Genomic DNA, 18,580 nt, shown 5'->3' with positions numbered 1-18,580 from the left:
GTACAAGGCAGTATTTGTCATAAGCAGCATGTTGCTGATCTAGATCTAATTTTTCCGTTCTTCTTCAGGATTAAAGCAAACACACCTGTTCCCCACCTGTCCCTCTTGTTTTGGAGTTCAGCTATCTAAAGATTGTTGGATAATTTAAGTAACGCCTTTCAAAATTACAATGAATTATTTTCCCCAGCCAGTTCCGATTTGGGGGGGGGGGGGGAGGAAGTGTAGTAAGAGGAAGCATTAAAGCAGAGCTGACCAAATTACAACCACAAAAGTTGTGACACAATTGTGGTTTGGATTGCATTAGGCTAAGTTGTGGTATTGCCTGGTAGGACAGAGCATATTCCATAGTTGTACATCTTTGATGAAAAGAGCATATTTTGCAGATATAGTAAGTCATTAATGTTGCACCTGCTGAATGTCTGTCTCAATAGGCAAATTCCACCCAGTTGTTCCACAACGCCTTATTCTGAGTAAGGGTGCAGAAAAATGGCTGCAGGAAGAGGAGAAGCCAGCAGCAAGTCTATCATTGCAGCATGGGAGGGGGGCAGTATTTAGGAGGAGGAGGAGGTGGGGTGGCAGGGGCATCATTTGCTGGTCCACCTCAGGGGGCAAAATATCTTGGGCCATCTCCGTCCATATAACAGCAAGACAAAAGCAAGAAAAAGACACGCTTTTGCATCTTTGTTAAACTCTTACAAAAGTAGAACATAGCCATTTATTCCATGCTATTTACACACACCCCCACACACACATACGCTAGTATTCTTTTCTTCTCTTTTTGAAAGGGATGCAGTCCAGAAAGATCATAGATTGAATAGTTTACTGCAAAAGTTAGATCAGGACAAAATATATGTTAAGTTTTTTACATTCAGTGTATTGTGGTTTATAACGATGGGGAGTTAAGATGCCAGTGTCTCTTTGGGAAGCAGAGCTTTCATCTGTCATATGGAATACATTTGTACAGCTATACATCTTGCTCCTGAGAAAACTGGGAAGCATTGCAAGACGGTAGAAAGAGCTTTACAATATCAAAATTCAAGGACACAGTCTAACCAAGGAAAAGCACTTGAGGTGGTTGTGGAGGAGTAGTGAAAGGCATGGCGAGAGCCCCAGGGGGCCAGAGAGAGATACGCATTAGACAACTTGCAGGCCTGAGGTGCCTCATCCTCAGCCTAGAACAGGGTTTCCCAAACTTGGGTCTCCAGCTGTTTTTGGACTACAACTCCCATCATCCCTGACAGCTGGTCCTGGTTAGCTAGGGATGATGGGAGCTGTAGTCCAACAACAGCTGGAGACCCTGGCCTGTTGTTGTTGTTTAGTCGTTTAGTCATGTCCGACTCTTCGTGACTCCATGGACCAGAGCACGCCAGGTACTCCTGTCTTCCACTGCCTCCAGCAGTTTAGTCAAACTCATGCTGGTAGCTTCGAGAACACTGTCCAACCATCTTGTCCTCTGTCGTTCCCTTCTCCTTGTGCCCTCCATCTTTCCCAACATCAGGGTCTTTTCCAGGGAGTCTTCTCTTCTCATGAGGTGGCCAAAGTATTGGAGTCTCAGCTTCAGGACCCTGGCCTAGACTCTGACAAAACCTATTGCTGACATTTTATGCCTTGAGGTACAGTACATTCTCTCTTTCAATTCCACATACACAATTAGATTGCTGGCGACTGAATTTTATCTTAACATTGGTGGCATCTCAGTATCCTCTACAGCAGCTGATGGGGCAACACCCCTACCAGGAAAGGCTGCAGCCTTTGAGACGTTTTAGGTGACATGGCAGAAGTTTATGAAATTATACATCATGTGAAGAAAGCGGATAGAAAAATGTTCTTTCTCTGTCGTAACATTAGAACTTGTGGACATTCAATGATGCTGAAGATAAAAGTGCTTCTTCATGGAGTGCACAGTTAAGCTATGGAATTAGCCACCAAGAGGAGGCAGTGATGGTCTTGAACTTAGGTGGCTTCAAGAAAGCATTAGACAAATATACGGAGGACAAGGCTATTGATGGCTAGTAGCCATGATGGTTATGTGCTGCATTTATAGTCGGAGGCAGTAATGCTTATGAGAGCAGAAGCCCAGCTTAGGAAGCTTGGCACACACCACGCTGTCTACCAACTTCTTGCTACTGATCTGCACCCCCAGCATCTGCTACCTGAGGTACTTGCCTCTGTCTGGCAATCAGAAGGGCTGGTGCTGAGAAGGGGAATTCTGCCAGTTGTGGCTTCTCCTGCCAATGGCAGTCCTAAGGGGAAAACATGAAACAAGAACTCTCTCTCTCTGTGAGTTTCATATGTTGATTTCTACTAACCAGCCACTCTAGTTTCATTAACCTCTGTGCCACATACATTTCTATGATGCTCAGCTGCTGAATCTTAAGAGCAGAAGGGGTCAAAACACCATCTTTAAAACAAGAGGCAGGACCTACCTGTCACCCCAGATCAGGCTACATGCATAGCAAGTTCCATGAGAATAAACAGACGGAAATGAATGCACTTAATTTAGATCAGAGAAATGTTAATTGGATGTAGTGAAAATATGCTGGAAAAGTTTTTCAATGTTTAGAAGGACGGCAGAAAGAAAGGTGGCTATGTGCAGACCTCTCCACTAGATGTCACTCTCCTCCTTGCAGTGGAAACCTGAGCCTTTAAATAACTGGAGGAGATTCTTGGAATGCAGAGCCCATCTATGATTGGTGTTTGACAGGGAAAGAAACTGAAGTGCAGAGACCAGCTCACACAGCAGAAAAGGAGGTCAGTGAAGAGGGTTTGGGGATTTAAGTGGGAGCTGCAGGCAAAGCCAGGCAGGGATATGTAATACCCCAAAAAAATCTAAAAATGCCCAAAAAATCTCTAAATAAAATGGCAGATTAAAAAATAATGGGCACAGCTGTTATCCTGTCCCAGTTTGCAACCTTCATCCCTACTCATATGGGCTCCCCGCTGACCCCAAGTCTTGTGTTCCTCATCTTATTTCCTGGAAGGAGGCTAGATCATGAGAAATCTTCACCTCTACTGGAAACTGCAATTAAAATTAATTCTATCAAGGGGCTAGAAACTGCAGCTCATACTGTCTCTCCATCACACACACACACACACAAACTGGAACAGACCCTAATACAAATGTTCTTCTAGGCATATTAATAACAACACCTGTGTCATTCCAAAGGCTCAGAAGAAAGAAGAACAAATCCCAGAACACAAAATGATTTACAAGAGAACTCTCATTATTTGTGAAGTTTGCATAATGTTGGGAGCTGGTGATCCTGTTGCCCCTTTCATAAACTGGATAAGAATTAGCCTATTTTGTGTTCTTATCATACTATGGATCAACAAGCAGCCTCAGCAAAGGTCAACATTCTCATACTCCATGTGGTCTGAGTCCTCCAGTTCAATGCCTGGAACCAGGTTGTAATAATCTACCGACTGGTTCATATAGAGCTTTTCACGGTCTGCAGAATCCTTCAGAACGTCTGTCACACTCACTGTCTCGGCTTCAGACTCCCCACCTGTGTAACCTTCCTCTGCAACGGTCGGTTTTTTGGATCCCAACTTATCTTGCTCAAGGCTTTCCCCATTGGCCTTCACCAAGGAATCATCAGAAGCTCCCAGTTTGATCTCCACCTCTTCATAGAGGTCTCTGCTGCTCCCTAGTAGTGCAGCTGAAGGCTTTAGCAAGACCTGGTTCCTCAACAAGATGTTCTTCTCGCTCTCTGCAGCCAATGCCATAGGCAGCTCACATGGGATGTAGCAGTGATGGTCCCCAGGGTCTTTGGAACTGTTCCTCTCCACTGTAGCCAGCCGGCATTCCTTCCCAGCGTGAGGGTGGTAGCTGGTTTTCTTCTGCCGCTTGCAAAAGCACCAGGTGACCAGAACCAGAATAGCCACCACAGGCAGGCAAACAAAGAGAGCCGTTAGGCTATGGTTCCGGCACACCTCCTGCTTAGGGATATCTCTGAGATTCATGCCATGGTAACGTTCTGGGGTGCTACAAGCCACCTCAACATTAAATGGTACAGGCAGGCATTTTTCCAGATCTTCAAGCAAGCTGCAAGTACAGTGCCAGCTGTTGTTGGAGAGACCTAGCGTGAGGAGGGAGGGTTTGAAAATCCCCGAGGGAAGGGAAGACAAGTTATTGAAGGCAAGGTGGATCTCCTGGATTTGGTCAGATGCTTTCAGGAATGATTCAGGCAGCTTCTGGAGTTGGTTGCTCTCCAGATGAATGACACGCAAGCTGGGTGCATTTCTTAGGAAACCATCTGGGAGCAAACTTAGCTGGTTATGGTCTAAGTGTAGAATCTCCAATGTAGAAGAGCCATTCTCTGCGCTGATAATGTCTGATATGCCACAGTTTGATAGGTAGAGCTCCCTCAAACCCGCAGTTCCGGCGAAGATGCTCCAGTCCAAGGAGTTGATTTTAGTCCTGGTGAGATTCAAGCAACACATCTCGGGAGCCAATTTGGTCTGCAGTTCCTGGAAATCAACTTCTGCGCTGCAGTTGCATGTCTCTTCCAGCGCTCCTAACACGAGTTCTCTTGCTAAGAGGACCACGCCAAAGAGTATGAGTGTCCACCTCTTCTGACCTATAGCAAAAAAAAATGACAAGCATCAGTGATTTCTCACAGGTTACAGGTGGGAACTAGATGGCAACGTTGTTGTTCCTGGTTCACTCACAGACATAACAGACAATAATCTGTGAAGTGCCATTGCCTCTAAATTGGATTCCAGTAGTTCACCAAATTCACAAATAATGCGTAGGTATTTTTAATACACACACACACACACACACACACACACACACACACACACACACACACACTATTAATGTGTCTGAGCTAAAATTCATATTATAATGTGAATTAGATTTTAAAGAACCAGGAATACCATTTTATTTAATGCATTAGCACCCCCTAGTGGCAGTGTATGCTTAAACACAGTAAACATTCAATTAAATTATTTAAAGTTTTAACTGGGCTGGATTTGGGTTCATATGCCCTCTTTGGAAATTTAACCCCTGTCCAGTGAAACCTATACAGTGGTACCTCGGGTTAAGAACTTAATTCATTCCAGAGATCTGTTCTTAACCTGAATCTGTTCTTAACCTGAAGCATCACTTTAGGTAATGGGGCCTCCTGCTGCCGCTGTTGCACAATTTCTGTTCTCATCTTGAAGCAAAGTTCTTAACCCGAGGTAATATTTCTGGGTTAGCAGAGTCTGTAACCTGAAGCGTATGTAACCCGAGGTACCACTGTAATGAGTATCAGTTTCAGCTCACTGCGAAAGGAGCTTAAGAGTGGTACATATTTGACTATTTCATTCTTGCAATTATAACTTATGAAGCAACAACTCCATTACTTCCTAGCATATCAATGGGAACACACACCTGGAGGCTTCTGGTGGCTGCGTGGGCTAATGACATCACTAGTTTGTGCCCCTGCTGGTCGCTGGAGCTTATTACCATACAGGTGTAGCATCACAGAACAATATTCTTCCTTGAATGTCGCTAAGGATCAAGACCCAGAGGCCAAAGGGTTGAGAGCTCTCCTCCTCTTATCAGCAACCAAGGGCTCTGAGGAAGACTGTGCTATACCACTGCACCTGTACTTCACCCCCTCCCCCCATAGCCTGGTGACCTTAATCACACCACGCTTGTCACTGGGTGCACTGTGGAGTCACAGTGAACAGCATGACTCTCCTCCAAGTGCTAAGTTGCTGGTATGAGAAAGGGCAGCTACTACTGACCAGATTCAGGCAGCAGGATGTCCAAATCTGGGCCTGGATATATATAGCCTGTTGGTTGAGGCTGATAGGAGTACATTTAAACTTCATAATTTACAGCTTTATAACTTGGTTGTTGTTTAGTCGTTTAGTCATGTACGACTCTTTGTGACCCCATGAACCAGAGCACGCCAGGCACTCCTGTCTTCCACTGCCTCCCGCAGTTTGGTCAAACTCATGCTGGTAGCTTCGAGAACACTATCCAACCATCTCGTCCTCTGTCGTCCCCTTCTCCTTGTGCCCTCCATCTTTCCCAACATCAGGGTCTTTTCCAGGGAGTCTTCTCTTCTCATGAGGTGGCCAAAGTATTGGAGGATCTGTACTTCCAGTGAGCACTCAGGGCTGATTTCCTTCAGAATGGATAGGTTTGATCTTCTGGCAGTCCATGGGACTCTCAAGAGTCTCCTCCAGCACCATAATTCAAAAGCATCAATTCTTCCGTGATCAGCCTTCTTTATGGTCCAGCTCTCACTTCCATACATCACTACTGGGAAAACCATAGCTTTAACTATACAAACCTTTGTTGGCAAGGTGATGTCTCTACTTCTCAAGATGCTGTCTAGGCCTGTCATTGCTTTCCTCCCAAGAAGCAGGCATCTCTTAATTTCGTGGCTGATGTCACCATCTGCAGTGATCATGGAGCCCAAGAAAGTAAAATCTCTCACTGCCTCCATTTCTTCCCCTTCCATTTGCCAGGAGGTGATGGGACCAGTGGCCATGATCTTCATTTTTTTGATGTTGAGCTTCAGACCATATTTTGCATTCTCCTCTTTCACCCTCATTAAAAGGTTCTTTAATTCCTCCTCACTTTCTGCCATCAAGGTTGTGTCATCTGCATATCTGAGGTTGTTGATATTTCTTCCAGCAATCTTAATTCTGACTTGGGATTCATCCAGCCCAGCCTTTCGCATGATGAATTCTGCATACAGTGGTACCTCAGGTTAAGAACATAATTCATTCTGGAGGTCCATTCTTAACCTGAAACTGTTCTTAACCTGAGGTACCACTTTAGCTAATGGGGCCTCCTGCTGCCGCCGTGCGATTTCTGTTCTCATCCTGAAGCAAAGTTCTTAACCCGAGGTACTATTTCTGGGTTAGTGGAGTCTGTAACCTGAAGCGTCTGTAATCCGAGGTACCACTGTATATAATTCCGATTTGCAGGAACTCACTCCTTTAGCATTGCAATACCTGTCCTCTGGAACTACTGACACTAGGCAGGCACCCCTTCACTATACTGCTTTAAATTCTTGCTAAAAACTCGTTTGTTCCAGCAAACCTATCTAGACACATAATTTAGTGCTTGCATTGGCCATCAATCACTGACTCAAACACCTAGCCCTAGAAAGAGACATTTGCAACTGTTTAGTATTATAATCCTCTGAATCGAAGGAGGCTTTCTTCAGGAGTGGTCTTACATATTCTTCCTTCCTGGCATCTGGAACCATTCCCTGTGCTAGGAAGGCATTTATAATCTCCTGAACCTAGTCCCTTTCCAGTAGTTGCAAAAAGCCATAAAACGCAAAGATTGAACACACAAGTGCTAGGCTGGGTCTACTGAACCTTAGACTAGCATTGACTACCATCCTAAATGTTGTTGGGCTCCAACTCCCTTCAGTCCCCACCAGCATGGCCAATGGTCAGGGATGGTGGCAGCTGTAATTCAACAATATCTGGAGTGCCACACATTCACCTCTCCTTCTGTAAGGAAGTCAGGAAGAAGGATCTAAGTAATTGTGTCCCCTCTAAGTTTGCCCCACTGATCTTCAGCGCAGAGCCAACCACTCCCTGCCACTTGTATTGAGGTGTCAACCCTTCCTGCTTTGGTTACCTAGGCACTCTCATATGTTGATAGGGTTTCTGAAGCAACCAGACCAAATGCAAACAAAGAATTGCCTCCAAATCCCTTGCAAACAGTGATTAGCTCCATCTTTGCTGTTAACACAGCTCAGAGAAGTAATCACACTCTTGCTAAGGTGGCCTTTAGACATTATATCAGCACCACGGGAGGCATTTTTCAAGGAGTGAGTGAGCGAGCCCATAGTACAGCTATTACTCACCACAGCCTGGGCAGGGCTGAGCATGAAGACCTTTCCTTGGAATTGTTACCTATCCTCCCAGAAGGGGTTTTGATTCTGTGATGTGGGGAAACCCGCAAACTGGTCCCATCCATGTGGTCCTGGGATTCAAATGGTACTGCCCCACTGTGGGATGAACCCATTGGAAAAAACAGCTCCCAAACCAGTGTTAGAAAGCTAGGAGCTAAATGACACCTTAAACCTAGGTTATAGGAGCCACAACGGAATGTCTAGGTGCACTTTTTTATAACAAGAATACAAAGCTGAAAATGAATGAACTCTGGGCTAAAATCTTACGTTAATTTTCACATGGTCTAGTCCTCATCTGAAGACTCCAAAAAACAAAGCCATGCTTCCCCTGCCCACCAAACTAATATTCTTAAGAGGGTCCCTTCTGCAGTCTTCAGAGAGTGGCTGGAAGTGGGGAGGTAGAAAAAGGTCCTCTTTTCCTTCCACTCTGCAGACAAGCCCTGGATTCTCCTTTACCCTCTTTCCTTCATATAAATATATCTTTTTGGCACCACAATTAACACACATCAAAGGCCTATACAGCTGATGGCAGAGACACCCACCTTGAGTGTCCAGTTCGCAAACCTTAGGTTTAAGGGTTCTTCAATGATCCTACTCCAAACTTTGATTTTAAACATCACTGTGAGAGTCTGAGGTAGATAACACTTTAACATGCACTACTTAAACCATTTTAACTAATTGGCTGGTATACCGTATTTTTCGCTCTACAAGATGCACCAGACCACAAGACGCACCTAGTTTTTGGAGGAGGAAAGCAAGAAAAAAAATATTCCGAATCTCAGAAGCCAGAACAGCAAGATGGATCGCTGCGCAGCGAAAGCAGCAATCCCTCTTGCTGTTCTGGCTTCTGGGATAGCTGTGCAGCCTGCTTTCGCTCCATAAGATGCACACACATTTCCCCTTACTTTTTAGGAGGGAAAAAGTGAGTCTTAAAGAGCAAAAAATAGGGTATTTCAAAATCAAAGCACATAATACCTTAAAAGTACATTAAACAAGGCAACTAAAACCTAAACAAAACATGTTGGGTTTAAAAGAAAAGAAAAGAAAGTTTTCAGGACCCCAATCCATATTTTACTTGGGAGGAAGCCCCATTGAACTTGGTTGGGACTTACTTCTGAGTAACAGTGGCAATTTTAATCTAAAATGTTAGATGAAGTACTGCACCTAAGAGCTCAGGAACTGTTCGTGTTCATTAAATTCCCCGTCGCAAAAAGCGCCTAGAACAATGGGAGTTTCGAACGCTGTCCCAGACTGCTGTGATAACATTTCTCTCAGTCTAGCATACCTCCCAGGGTTGTTCTGAGGATAAAATTGGGAGTGGGAGAACCATCTATACCACCTTGTGCTCCTTGGAGAAGAGGTAGGCTCAAAGTGTAATAAATAAATAAAATTAATGAAAAGTTTCTCTGGAATGCAATATGGAACACCTTAAAAGGTTAGTGTATAGGCAAGTAATATAATAGGCAGACTGGTTTTCATGGGAGCAGAAGGATCCACTGAAAGGATCCACTCTACTAGGCAAAGGTTAGGCAGACAGGACATAGTTCAGGGGAAGTGAACCCAATGCGATCTCACTGAGTGCTTGAAGCATTTTAAGTGCATCTGAAGCTGCTTCTAATAAACATTTCACAAGGGGAGAGGAAAGTTGGCTGCAGAGAAGCTCTTCTGCAGTGGTGCCATGAGGGTAGGGCTTTGGGGCTGATGCCTGGGGCTCCACTCCACAGAAGGAGCAAGAGGTTCCCCCAAACACAGAAGGCATAGCTGTCAACTTACAGATTTGAAAATAAGGGACCAGCAGCCTTGAAAATAAGGGACCAGCAGCCAAAATAAGGGACCTGCAGTCTCATCTGTTCCAGGCACTTCAGTCTTCCTGTCCTCCTGCAGTCTGGTCAAACTCATGCTGGTAGCTTCAAGAACACTGTCCAACCAACTTTGTAACCAGAGGTTTAACTGAATAGAATCTGAATCACATGCATCACAAGGCCTATGCAGCCTCAATTTAAGATGGCTCCCCGGCCTGCCTGGCTTTGCACTGCAAAGGTTGCAGCAGCACGTGCAACAAAATGGTGTCCAGCATTCAAAAAACCCCTCAGCTTGCATTAATTAGCACACACAAGGCATGCAAGCTCCACCCCCAGTCATTCTTAGACTTCTTATTGGGTGAGCAACACAGTTGGAGCCTCCGTCCTACCTGGTCGGCAGGGAGGGAGGGAGAGGAGCTGCTTCCTTTGAAATTTAAGGGACATCATTTAAGGGACATTTAAGGGACATCCACCAATAAGGGACAGCAGCGGGACATGGCGCTCGAATAAGGGACTGTCCCTTCAAATAAGGGACACTTGACAGCTATGCAGAAGGGCTGTCTTGTTACATTTTGAAGCGAGCAAAGTCATAATAATTTAAAAAGGGCATTCTCAGAAGTCCAGAGTCTAAAACAAATTGCTAGAGTGAGCTACTTCCTCTCTGTCTGTCATGTAGTGACCTTCTGACGATATGGAAAAAAGGAAACCAGAATGATTGGAACTGTGTTTCTGAAGCTTTTCTAACCTGGAATAGGGTGTTTGGGTTTTTCTATGGATTAGAACAGTAAGCACAATTTACCCTTGCACTCAAGAGAGATGCTCTAATGGTAGCCAAGAGGCTGATATTGATGAACTGGAAGAGTAAAGATTGGATTGATAATATGATAACACTTGCAACCTGCGAACGGACTGCTTACAGACATAGACTCTGCTTGGATAAGTATGACAATATTTGGAACAAATGTATACAAAATGTAGTAGACTATTAATTTTTCTATTAGGATAACATCAAATTTATAAAAGAATGTATGGGTTAGGGTATTTTTTGTACATATTCATATAATGTTTCCCCCCCCCCTTTACACAGTTCTGTGTTTTGTTCCTTTCCCTTTCTTCTTCTTCTTTTTGTATCACTTTACTGCTTTATATTTGTCCCCCCCCCCAATAAAATATGAATTAATTAGAGAGAAAGAGAGAGAGAGATTTGGTTGGTCTTCTACCAGAAAGATGGGCAGGCATCGTTGCAACTAATGATCAATATTGCCCGCAACTCTGTCCACTCTTCCCCTTTACTCAAGGGTTCAGGATGAGGCCAGGCTTCCTGGGCAATGGTGGTGTTTCTGGAATTCTCTCATGCCTGTCAGGGAGACTCATTCCCTTGGAAAGATGCCACTGCCCATGTATGGGCAGAAAGAGGGAGGATCAATGCTGCTTGGGGCCTCTGTGTTTCAACAGGCAGAGAGTGGTGGATGAATCCGAAACACTGGCTTAACTTTTTTAAGGCATGTCTTGGCACACAGTTTGGAAATCCCTGGACTAGAATGTCCCATGTAGAAACTCTTGCTAGTAGATTCCAGGGCCGGGGAGGCACAACCTCAAACTGGTGCTCATATATATATCATGTATTAAGAACATTTATCTGCTGTAACTGGATGTCATTTTACTTATATAAATAAATGACTTCAGTCCCAAATATCTGAAAGACAGTCTTCCTTGCAGACCCTCTTGGGGTTAAGGTCCTCCACCCTCAGAAGCTCAGGCGTGGGGTTGACCCATGAGAGAGAGTGGCTGCCCCTACACTGTGGAGTTCAGTCCCCACAGAGGTGTGTCTGGCACTTTCATTATACAGCTTTCATCCTATGCTGAAGATACACACCTCTTAACCCTTGCCTTTGACACTTGAGAGATATAAATAAATTTAGGACCCACTCTAGTTGCGATTGTAATTTGTTTTAAGGTATTTTTAAAGTTGTATTTTACTTTGTTCTGATCTGGAACAGCTTAATTCTGAGCTTTTAAGACCTCAGACCTAGATTTCTAAAAGCTAAATTGCTTCTTATTTGTCTCTCTTGACAACCTCCCATCTTATAGCCAAGCCAGCCGCTACTTGTGTTTCTACAATGTTATGCTTCTGCCATTGTGTGTAATCAGAAGCTGTGGTGCTTTGGAACCCGTTCAGGAGACATTGATTTTATCTAGGCAGTGCTGGAACAATTAAAATACCTTGAGCCGGAATAGGGTCCCTCCCTGGACTCTTCCTGAGCAGCGATGTCAGCTTTTCCTCCCCAGGCTATTGTCCTTAAAGGTCCAGTGACCATTCCTAACTCGTAATGCAGCTTATTAAAATTAGTGCCCAATTCCCTGAGAAATGTATAAGTGGCAAAGAGCAGCAGCCGTACCTCTGTTGGTGTGAACAGAAACCAGCACTATTTTGGCCAGGAGCAAAATTGTTTTTTCCAGAAGGGTCATGATTAAACTGTAGATTTGTATTTGTCATGGAATCATAGGATGAAAATTAGTACAGTACTAATGAGTTTCCCAAAAAATTGAGACAAATTCATGGTAGTCAGGCCAAAACAATATCTGTTAAGGTACAATTTTGTGGGAGGGATACAGACCCGGAATTTTCTAGCTACTAAAATGCTTGACAATGGATGGCTTGCTTCACAAATGTGCTTTTGTTGTACCATTTCCTTTGAAGCATCTGACTCAGGCTGCTGTTAGGCACAGGATACAGTATTAGATTAGATCCATAGCATTCACAAGGCAGTCTGTGATCCCTTTGTTTACAGCCTCTGGGCCGGCCCTAACATTATGCCGATTGAGGCAGTTGCCTTGAGCAGTGGATACTGGGGGGTGGTGGCAGCAACCATCCTCCTTGAGCTGGTAGAAGTAAGATCCCAGTAGTGGGAATGCTTGCTGTGTTGCCTAGGCTCCTTCTCCCAATGTGTCACAGAGAGCACAACTGTGAGCAGGCAAAGAGGCACCTTGCAGCCCAGGCCATGAACTCCCATAGGCATCACACACTCCAATCATGTGATATGTATTGGTGCAGCTGCTGCAACACAGCATTACTTTCTGCAGGTAGCATATAGGTGTCAAGCAGAGTGGGAGCAAGGTGCTGGAGGACAGAGCTGTGTGTGTGTCATGCAACCTGGCCTGCACCCCATTAGCACATAAGAAAAGCCCTGCTGGAGCAAACCAAAGCCCCTTCTAGTCCAGCATTCTGTTCTCAACATGGTCAACATGTTGATATCCACAGGAAGCCCACAGGCAATATGTGAGCATGACAACACTCGCCCTACCCACTAAGCTAGCCTGCTGCACTTGGGTGAAGTGAGAGATGCTGCCCCATCAAAAGCACTGAAGTAGGATTCAGTTGCTAGTCTAGTCCGCGTCTGTGTGTGCAACTGAGGAGGAGGGAATATTGTCCTTTGTCCCAGGCAGCATAATTATTGGGTCAGCTATGGGTTTTATTCTTCTTACCCCATTTCCCATTCCTGGTCCAGGTAGCTCTCTCAGGTGGTGAGTGCACATCTCTCCCCCGCCTCCTTTTCTAGCATAACATGCACATGGAAAGCTGAATCATATATCCCTGGTAGGGAAGTTAATGAGACTCAAAATAAGGCAGAATGCATTGACTCTCTCCCTGCTAGGGGAGGTCATGAGTTCTCCGTTTCCATGTTATTCTGAAAGCACAAAATCCAGGTATGCAGCTGACTCACAGGCACACTCTCACCATTTCCTGCATTGTGAAATGCTGCCCTAAGGTGGCCACTTCCCATCGCTAGACCTCTGTTTACAGCCTTGTTACCAGGGTAAAATAGCTCTCTTGCAGGCAGAAACAAATGACCAGAATGCTCTCGGGTGCTAGGCATTGCACCGCTTCACAGTGCAGCTGAAAGACTGCCTATTTTAATACTCCCCATGTACACTAGACCACAGTTGTCTGCCTGCAAGGAGTGGGATGTAGCATCTCATTTGCCTCTGAACAGTGATTCAGAACTTACCGTCACCACATACTTCTTGCTCAGACATCCTAGCGATGGCTCTAATGTTCTTTTCTGCCTAACCCGTCAGGCATGCTACCCTGCTTGCCCTACCCTGCTCCACACCTTACACCCAGGTCTGCATTGTGATATCTTGCAATAGGATGCCTATATCCCACACTGTGACCCTGTGAGCGACACTGCTCTTTTCACCTGCTCCCTTCTCATAGGTCTCACATGCTACACTGGACCAGGATAGACAAATGATGTGTTGCGTCCATGCTGTGCGACTTGCACAAGTGATGCGAGGACGTCGCACAACGTGCATGCATGGCGTGTGCACGGTTGCCATGGAATTTTGAGGTGGCTCAGCCTCTACTTGAACATGTAAGGGGCCCTCAGCCTCCACCCCCCTCAGATGGCTCCCCTGCCCCCTGCACACCACAATTCCATGTACAGAAGCTGACAGGACAGGTTCTTGAACCTTACTTCAACATTTGTGACAGGGCAGCATCCTCCATCACACGAGGGCAGGCACCTGTAGCACACACAGCTCCACCCTCCAATACCTGCTTGCCGCCCCTGAGCAGTTGCCACCTGAGGCAGCTGCTTCACTTTGCCTAATGTTAGGACTGGCTCCGGGACCAGCTCTGGTCATTCCTTCCCCAGCTCTTCTTCAAAGGAGGAGTAGAATTGGGGGTTCTGACACACAAAGGCATGGTGCCGCCACTGTACGCTGAACGTTCCCCCAGTAACCAATTCTGTGCCAGGGGAAGTATGTAAACCTGGAGAGAAAGCAGCTGCCTCAGGGGAATTGCCTGGTGTGTAACAATTATATTGTACCAGCACAGGTAGTGCACCTTTGGTGACCTTTCGTGAAGTTTACTATTTGCCTGGTTACAAAAATTAGCAAACAAGCCATCAAGCCTTTACAGAGCCACCCATTCCTCTACCAGGGACGGCTGCCCCCTAGAGCCCTGGGGGTGCAAGTGACTCGGAGAAAAGGGCAATTGAGGAACTGTGGGAAACCCGGCCGAAAAGATGGAAAGCGATACCCTCCCTTGGACCTGCTTCGCGCCGCCAGGCAGTGGCGATGAGAGAAACGTTTCATTTCTCCCCCAGAAGAGCTAAATGCTGCCCTGATGCTCACGCACTTTCACCCACGAGAATACGGTCCAGCAAGAGGTATCTTTTTACCTTCTTTTGTTACGTCCTGCGGCACACAAAATACTCTGAAGAGCAGTCCTATCCCCCCACCCCACCTGTTTGCGTTTTTGAAAAGGGTGAAGTCTCTCCCCCCTCCCCTTCATGTTTGGCTGAAAAGAGGAGAAACGGATACTCAGGGCCCTTTGACTGCGGGGCAAACCAGGGAGGCAAGAAAGCGGATTTTCCTCCTCAGTGGCCGCCTCCCCCCCCCCCCCGCCTGGATCAGACTTGGAACAATGAGGCCCCTGTTTCTTTAAGACTCGCCGGCCGAAACTCCGCGTTCTTCTCCCTCCAAAATAACTTGACCAGAGGGGAGCCTAGTCTCCCGGGATACAAGGTCAGAAACAGAGGGCATCTTCTCTCTGCTTCATGGCAAACCACCTCGGGCCGAGCCAAGAAATGGCAGGGAGACCCTCGTCGCCGTCCCAGATTGCTTTCCCCCTTGACAGATCAGCTTAGCGCTCCTGGGAACAACGCAGCTCGCTTTTCCCACACAGGCGAGCCGGGCAGATGCGCGCGATCGCCACCCCCAAACTCTTAGGGTGTAGTGGGGATTAGACGAGGGCTCCCCCTATAGATGGGTGGAGCTACAACCTGACCCCCCCGCCTCGCCCCAAAGTCTCACTGACCCACTGATTCATTGATCCAATATCTCGGCTGCGCTTGACGGACGCTCGAAAGGGAGCAAGAAACGCAAGGGGGCGCTCTCGGGCGGGAGGGGTAAGGGGAACCCTAGGCGACCCCCACCCGCCTCGCCCAGGGCGGCGGGGGTGGCGCGCCCAGCCCTGCAGATGTCCTGGCACTCACCTGCCCCGTCCCGTCCCATTCTCTGGGCGCGTTGCGGGGAGCCTCTCTCAAGGCTCTTCCATACCTCGGGCGCTCCGGGCTGCCTGGCGGTGCGCGATCTCTGCCGCCGAGCAGCACTTGGCTCTGCCTTCTTCCCCGGGGCGTGGCCCCCGCGGAACTGTTGCGAACGGCGCCTCGCCTGGGCTAGAAGCAAGCCGGCAGGCGCCTCAGCGCCACGATCCGCTCACCCAGCACACTGGAATTTCGGGGCAGCTGCGCGCATCTAAAACCCAGGACAAACCTCTTTCCTTGCTGAGAGAAATGTTGCGTGGTTCTCTTGGCATCCTGGCCGCCTGGCCTCTGTTCTTTACCCAGGCTGCGAAATCCACCTGGTGATCACCTGCTGAAGAGTTCTGTGCAACTGGGAAGTTTGCACCAAGAGAAATTGATCTAATAGAACCTTCATCTTATATATATATATTTTAGGTTCATGTTAGATATTCAACCGAATATTAATGTGTGTATGTATCATGTTTACAGCTCCAGCTTTCAGGGTGTGGTTTTGTAATACTATCATCGTCAGTAATAATATTTCCATTCCCATTGTCTATTGTCTGCTTGACAACTTGGTATGTTCACCAGGATACCTCAAGCCACTTATCTGGTCAAAATGAAGACTCATCTCATCATGAAACCAGAGCAGTACCCACCAGAGAATTTACTGAGCTGGCCTCACGGGAATAAATGGAAGCAGTACAGCCAAAGTATTCATTTCAGAACTTGCTTGTGGGGCCTAGATCCTTTGCCTCGAAGAGAATGCGCTTTCGGGAGCCAGGACATTGAACTGGAGCTTTAGAACAAGGATGGAGAAATTATGGCCCTCAAGGTGTTGTTGGACTCCTAACACTGGAGAGCTATTGATAGTCAGTGTGGTCTGTACAAGGCTAGAGAGATCGTTTTTAACCCTTTGGCATTCTATTATACATCTGACATACATGGGAGGAAGGTGCATGGAAATAAATTAAACTTCCAAGTGAGCAGAGGGGGCGAAGGTGGGGGCCTGTCTGAGTCAGTGATTTCAGATGCCATTTGTTTGTCCTGATGCCAGGATGTTTGTCCAGCCAGTGCAGCAGGAACATAGACACCCGATGGCTTATGGCCTCGAAAGCATACACAATTCAAGCCCCTTTCCAATGACCCACCACCTAGCCTGGTTTTACTGATTTATTAATTCTGAATCCCACATTGCAACATTAACCAGGGAGAAGCAATTTTGTTACAGTTTAACTCTGGGTGCTTTGCTTTACCCCCCCACCTGCTGTTAATCACCTTTTGCACACAGCTCCTTTTCTCTGCTAGCCCTTTTCCTTTACACAGGAATACTCTTTTCTCTCTTCACTCAGAGCCAAATGCACTCTCTCCTCTCTTTGCACAAGATCTGCATCCTTCCCTCACTTGTGCTACTACTATTCTCTTTCCCCATCTGCAGTTCTCATGACTTCCCCATTCACAGAACTTGCTGCTTTCCCAGACACCTCAAATATACATCCTCTTTCCTCCCACCACTGCAAATAAATCACACCCTCTGCTCCTCATTGCACCTCATAGTACTACAGCAAATACCCCACCTTTATGTCACCCAACTTTTCTCCTCCTCCAGCCCCCAGGCCTCTCTACACCCTTATCTCTAAGCTTCTGTATTTGGTTTCTCTCTCTGCCCTACCGAGTTCAGTGGCAGTAGCCCACAGGTCTTTTGCTCTTCCAGCAATCCACATGTTAAGGGAGATGCAAGATGGCCATGTCGTGTGGCTGTCTCCTGTAACAGAGAGGCAAAAGAGGTTCCAATTCCACTGCACCTGCCTGAATCCCTTCTGGAAGCAGGTACAATGGTACCTCGGGTTAAGTACTTAATTTGTTCCGGAGGTCCGTACTTAACCTGAAACTGTTCTTCACCTGAAGCACCACTTTAGCTAATGGGGCCTCCTGCTGCTGCTGTGCTGCCAGAGCACGATTTCTGTTCTCATCCTGAAGCAAAGTTCTTAACCCGAGGTACTATTTCTGGGTTAGCAGAATCTGTAACCTGAAGCGTATGTAACCTGAAGCATATGTAAGCCGAGGTACCACTGTATATCAGCATTTGCCAATGTAGCAGGGGTGGGTGGGGTGTTCCAAAACTTTGCTTCCCAGGCAGTTGCTGGAAATCTGGCTTTTGTCGCTACCTTCATGAGGATACTCCTCCCTGCTGCCTCTGCAATGCACCTTCCTGCTCATCAATGGTCCTTCCTCAAACTGGAGGGAGGTTTTGAGTGGACCAGTTTTGTTAGCTTAACCTCACAGTAAACAATACTTGGCTTTAGAATTACAAGCGTAAAGTGGATTATTAATATAAGCAAATTAACATTGGGGTTTCCCTTCTTGTCCAACCAAAAGAGGTAGAAACAATCTTCCCTATATCCACTGATGTACTGATTAATTGGCCCCTTGAGCCTGGGTAGTAACTCTTACTACCCAGGGAGAAACCCAGGCTAGTGGTTTAACTGCGAAATATGCAGGCACCTGGGGGAGCATGAACTGACTGGCTGATTAATTGGCCACTAGGGTTTCTCAGCAGCTTTAGCAATGTATATCTGCTCTGGAAAAGTCTATTTGGATATGCTTACCCAGTTCCATTTTAGTTTTGTGCCTTGAGATTTGGGTCATCTGACAGAAGAACCAGGTAACACAAATCCAAAAGCACAAAATTTGGAGCAAACCTAGACAATTTGTGTAAAGAATGATGGATTGAAACCAACATGCATACCCTCCAACATTCCTCCAATGAAAATAGGGACATTCTAAGGAAAAGTGGGACATTTTGGGACCAAATCAGAAACTGGGACAGCTTCTCTAAATCAGGGACATCCCTGGAAAATAGGGA

General features: G+C 46.3%; 1 protein-coding gene across 2 annotated transcripts; it reads right to left on the bottom strand.

The window, feature by feature from the left end:
* Positions 1-696: 696 nt before the first annotated feature.
* LOC309371392 (uncharacterized protein) lies at positions 697-15,835 on the bottom strand. 2 transcript variants are annotated; one of them, XM_081914005.1, is made up of 2 exons: positions 15,685-15,835; positions 697-4,580 (listed from the first exon to the last, which is right to left on the bottom strand). In XM_081914005.1, the coding sequence occupies exons 1-2, from the start codon at positions 15,701-15,703 to the stop codon at positions 3,340-3,342; spliced, it is 1,260 nt and encodes a 419-aa protein (XP_081770131.1). In that variant the 5' UTR covers positions 15,704-15,835; the 3' UTR covers positions 697-3,339. The 2 variants fall into 2 exon arrangements, with proteins under 2 accessions (XP_081770131.1, XP_081770130.1); XM_081914004.1 differs by lacking the exon at positions 15,685-15,835 and adding an exon at positions 5,381-5,636.
* Between the last annotated feature and the right edge of the window lie 2,745 nt (positions 15,836-18,580).

Source organism: Podarcis melisellensis, assembly GCF_964234715.1.
Source record: "Podarcis melisellensis genome assembly, chromosome: 6".
NCBI classification, from domain to species: Eukaryota; Metazoa; Chordata; class Lepidosauria; order Squamata; family Lacertidae; genus Podarcis; species Podarcis melisellensis.
The sequence above is the reverse complement of the archived record's forward strand: the minus strand, read 5'-3'. Positions and strand labels throughout refer to the sequence as shown.

Excerpts from the sequence above, each read along its gene's own strand:
- LOC309371392 (XM_081914004.1), bottom strand. The coding sequence starts at position 5,471 with ATGCTACACCTGTATGGTAATAAGCTCCAGCGACCAGCAGGGGCACAA. Across the intron at positions 4,581-5,380 it reads CAGCCACCAGAAGCCTCCAG|GTCAGAAGAGGTGGACACTC; the intron begins GTGTGTGTTCCC and ends TTTTTGCTATAG.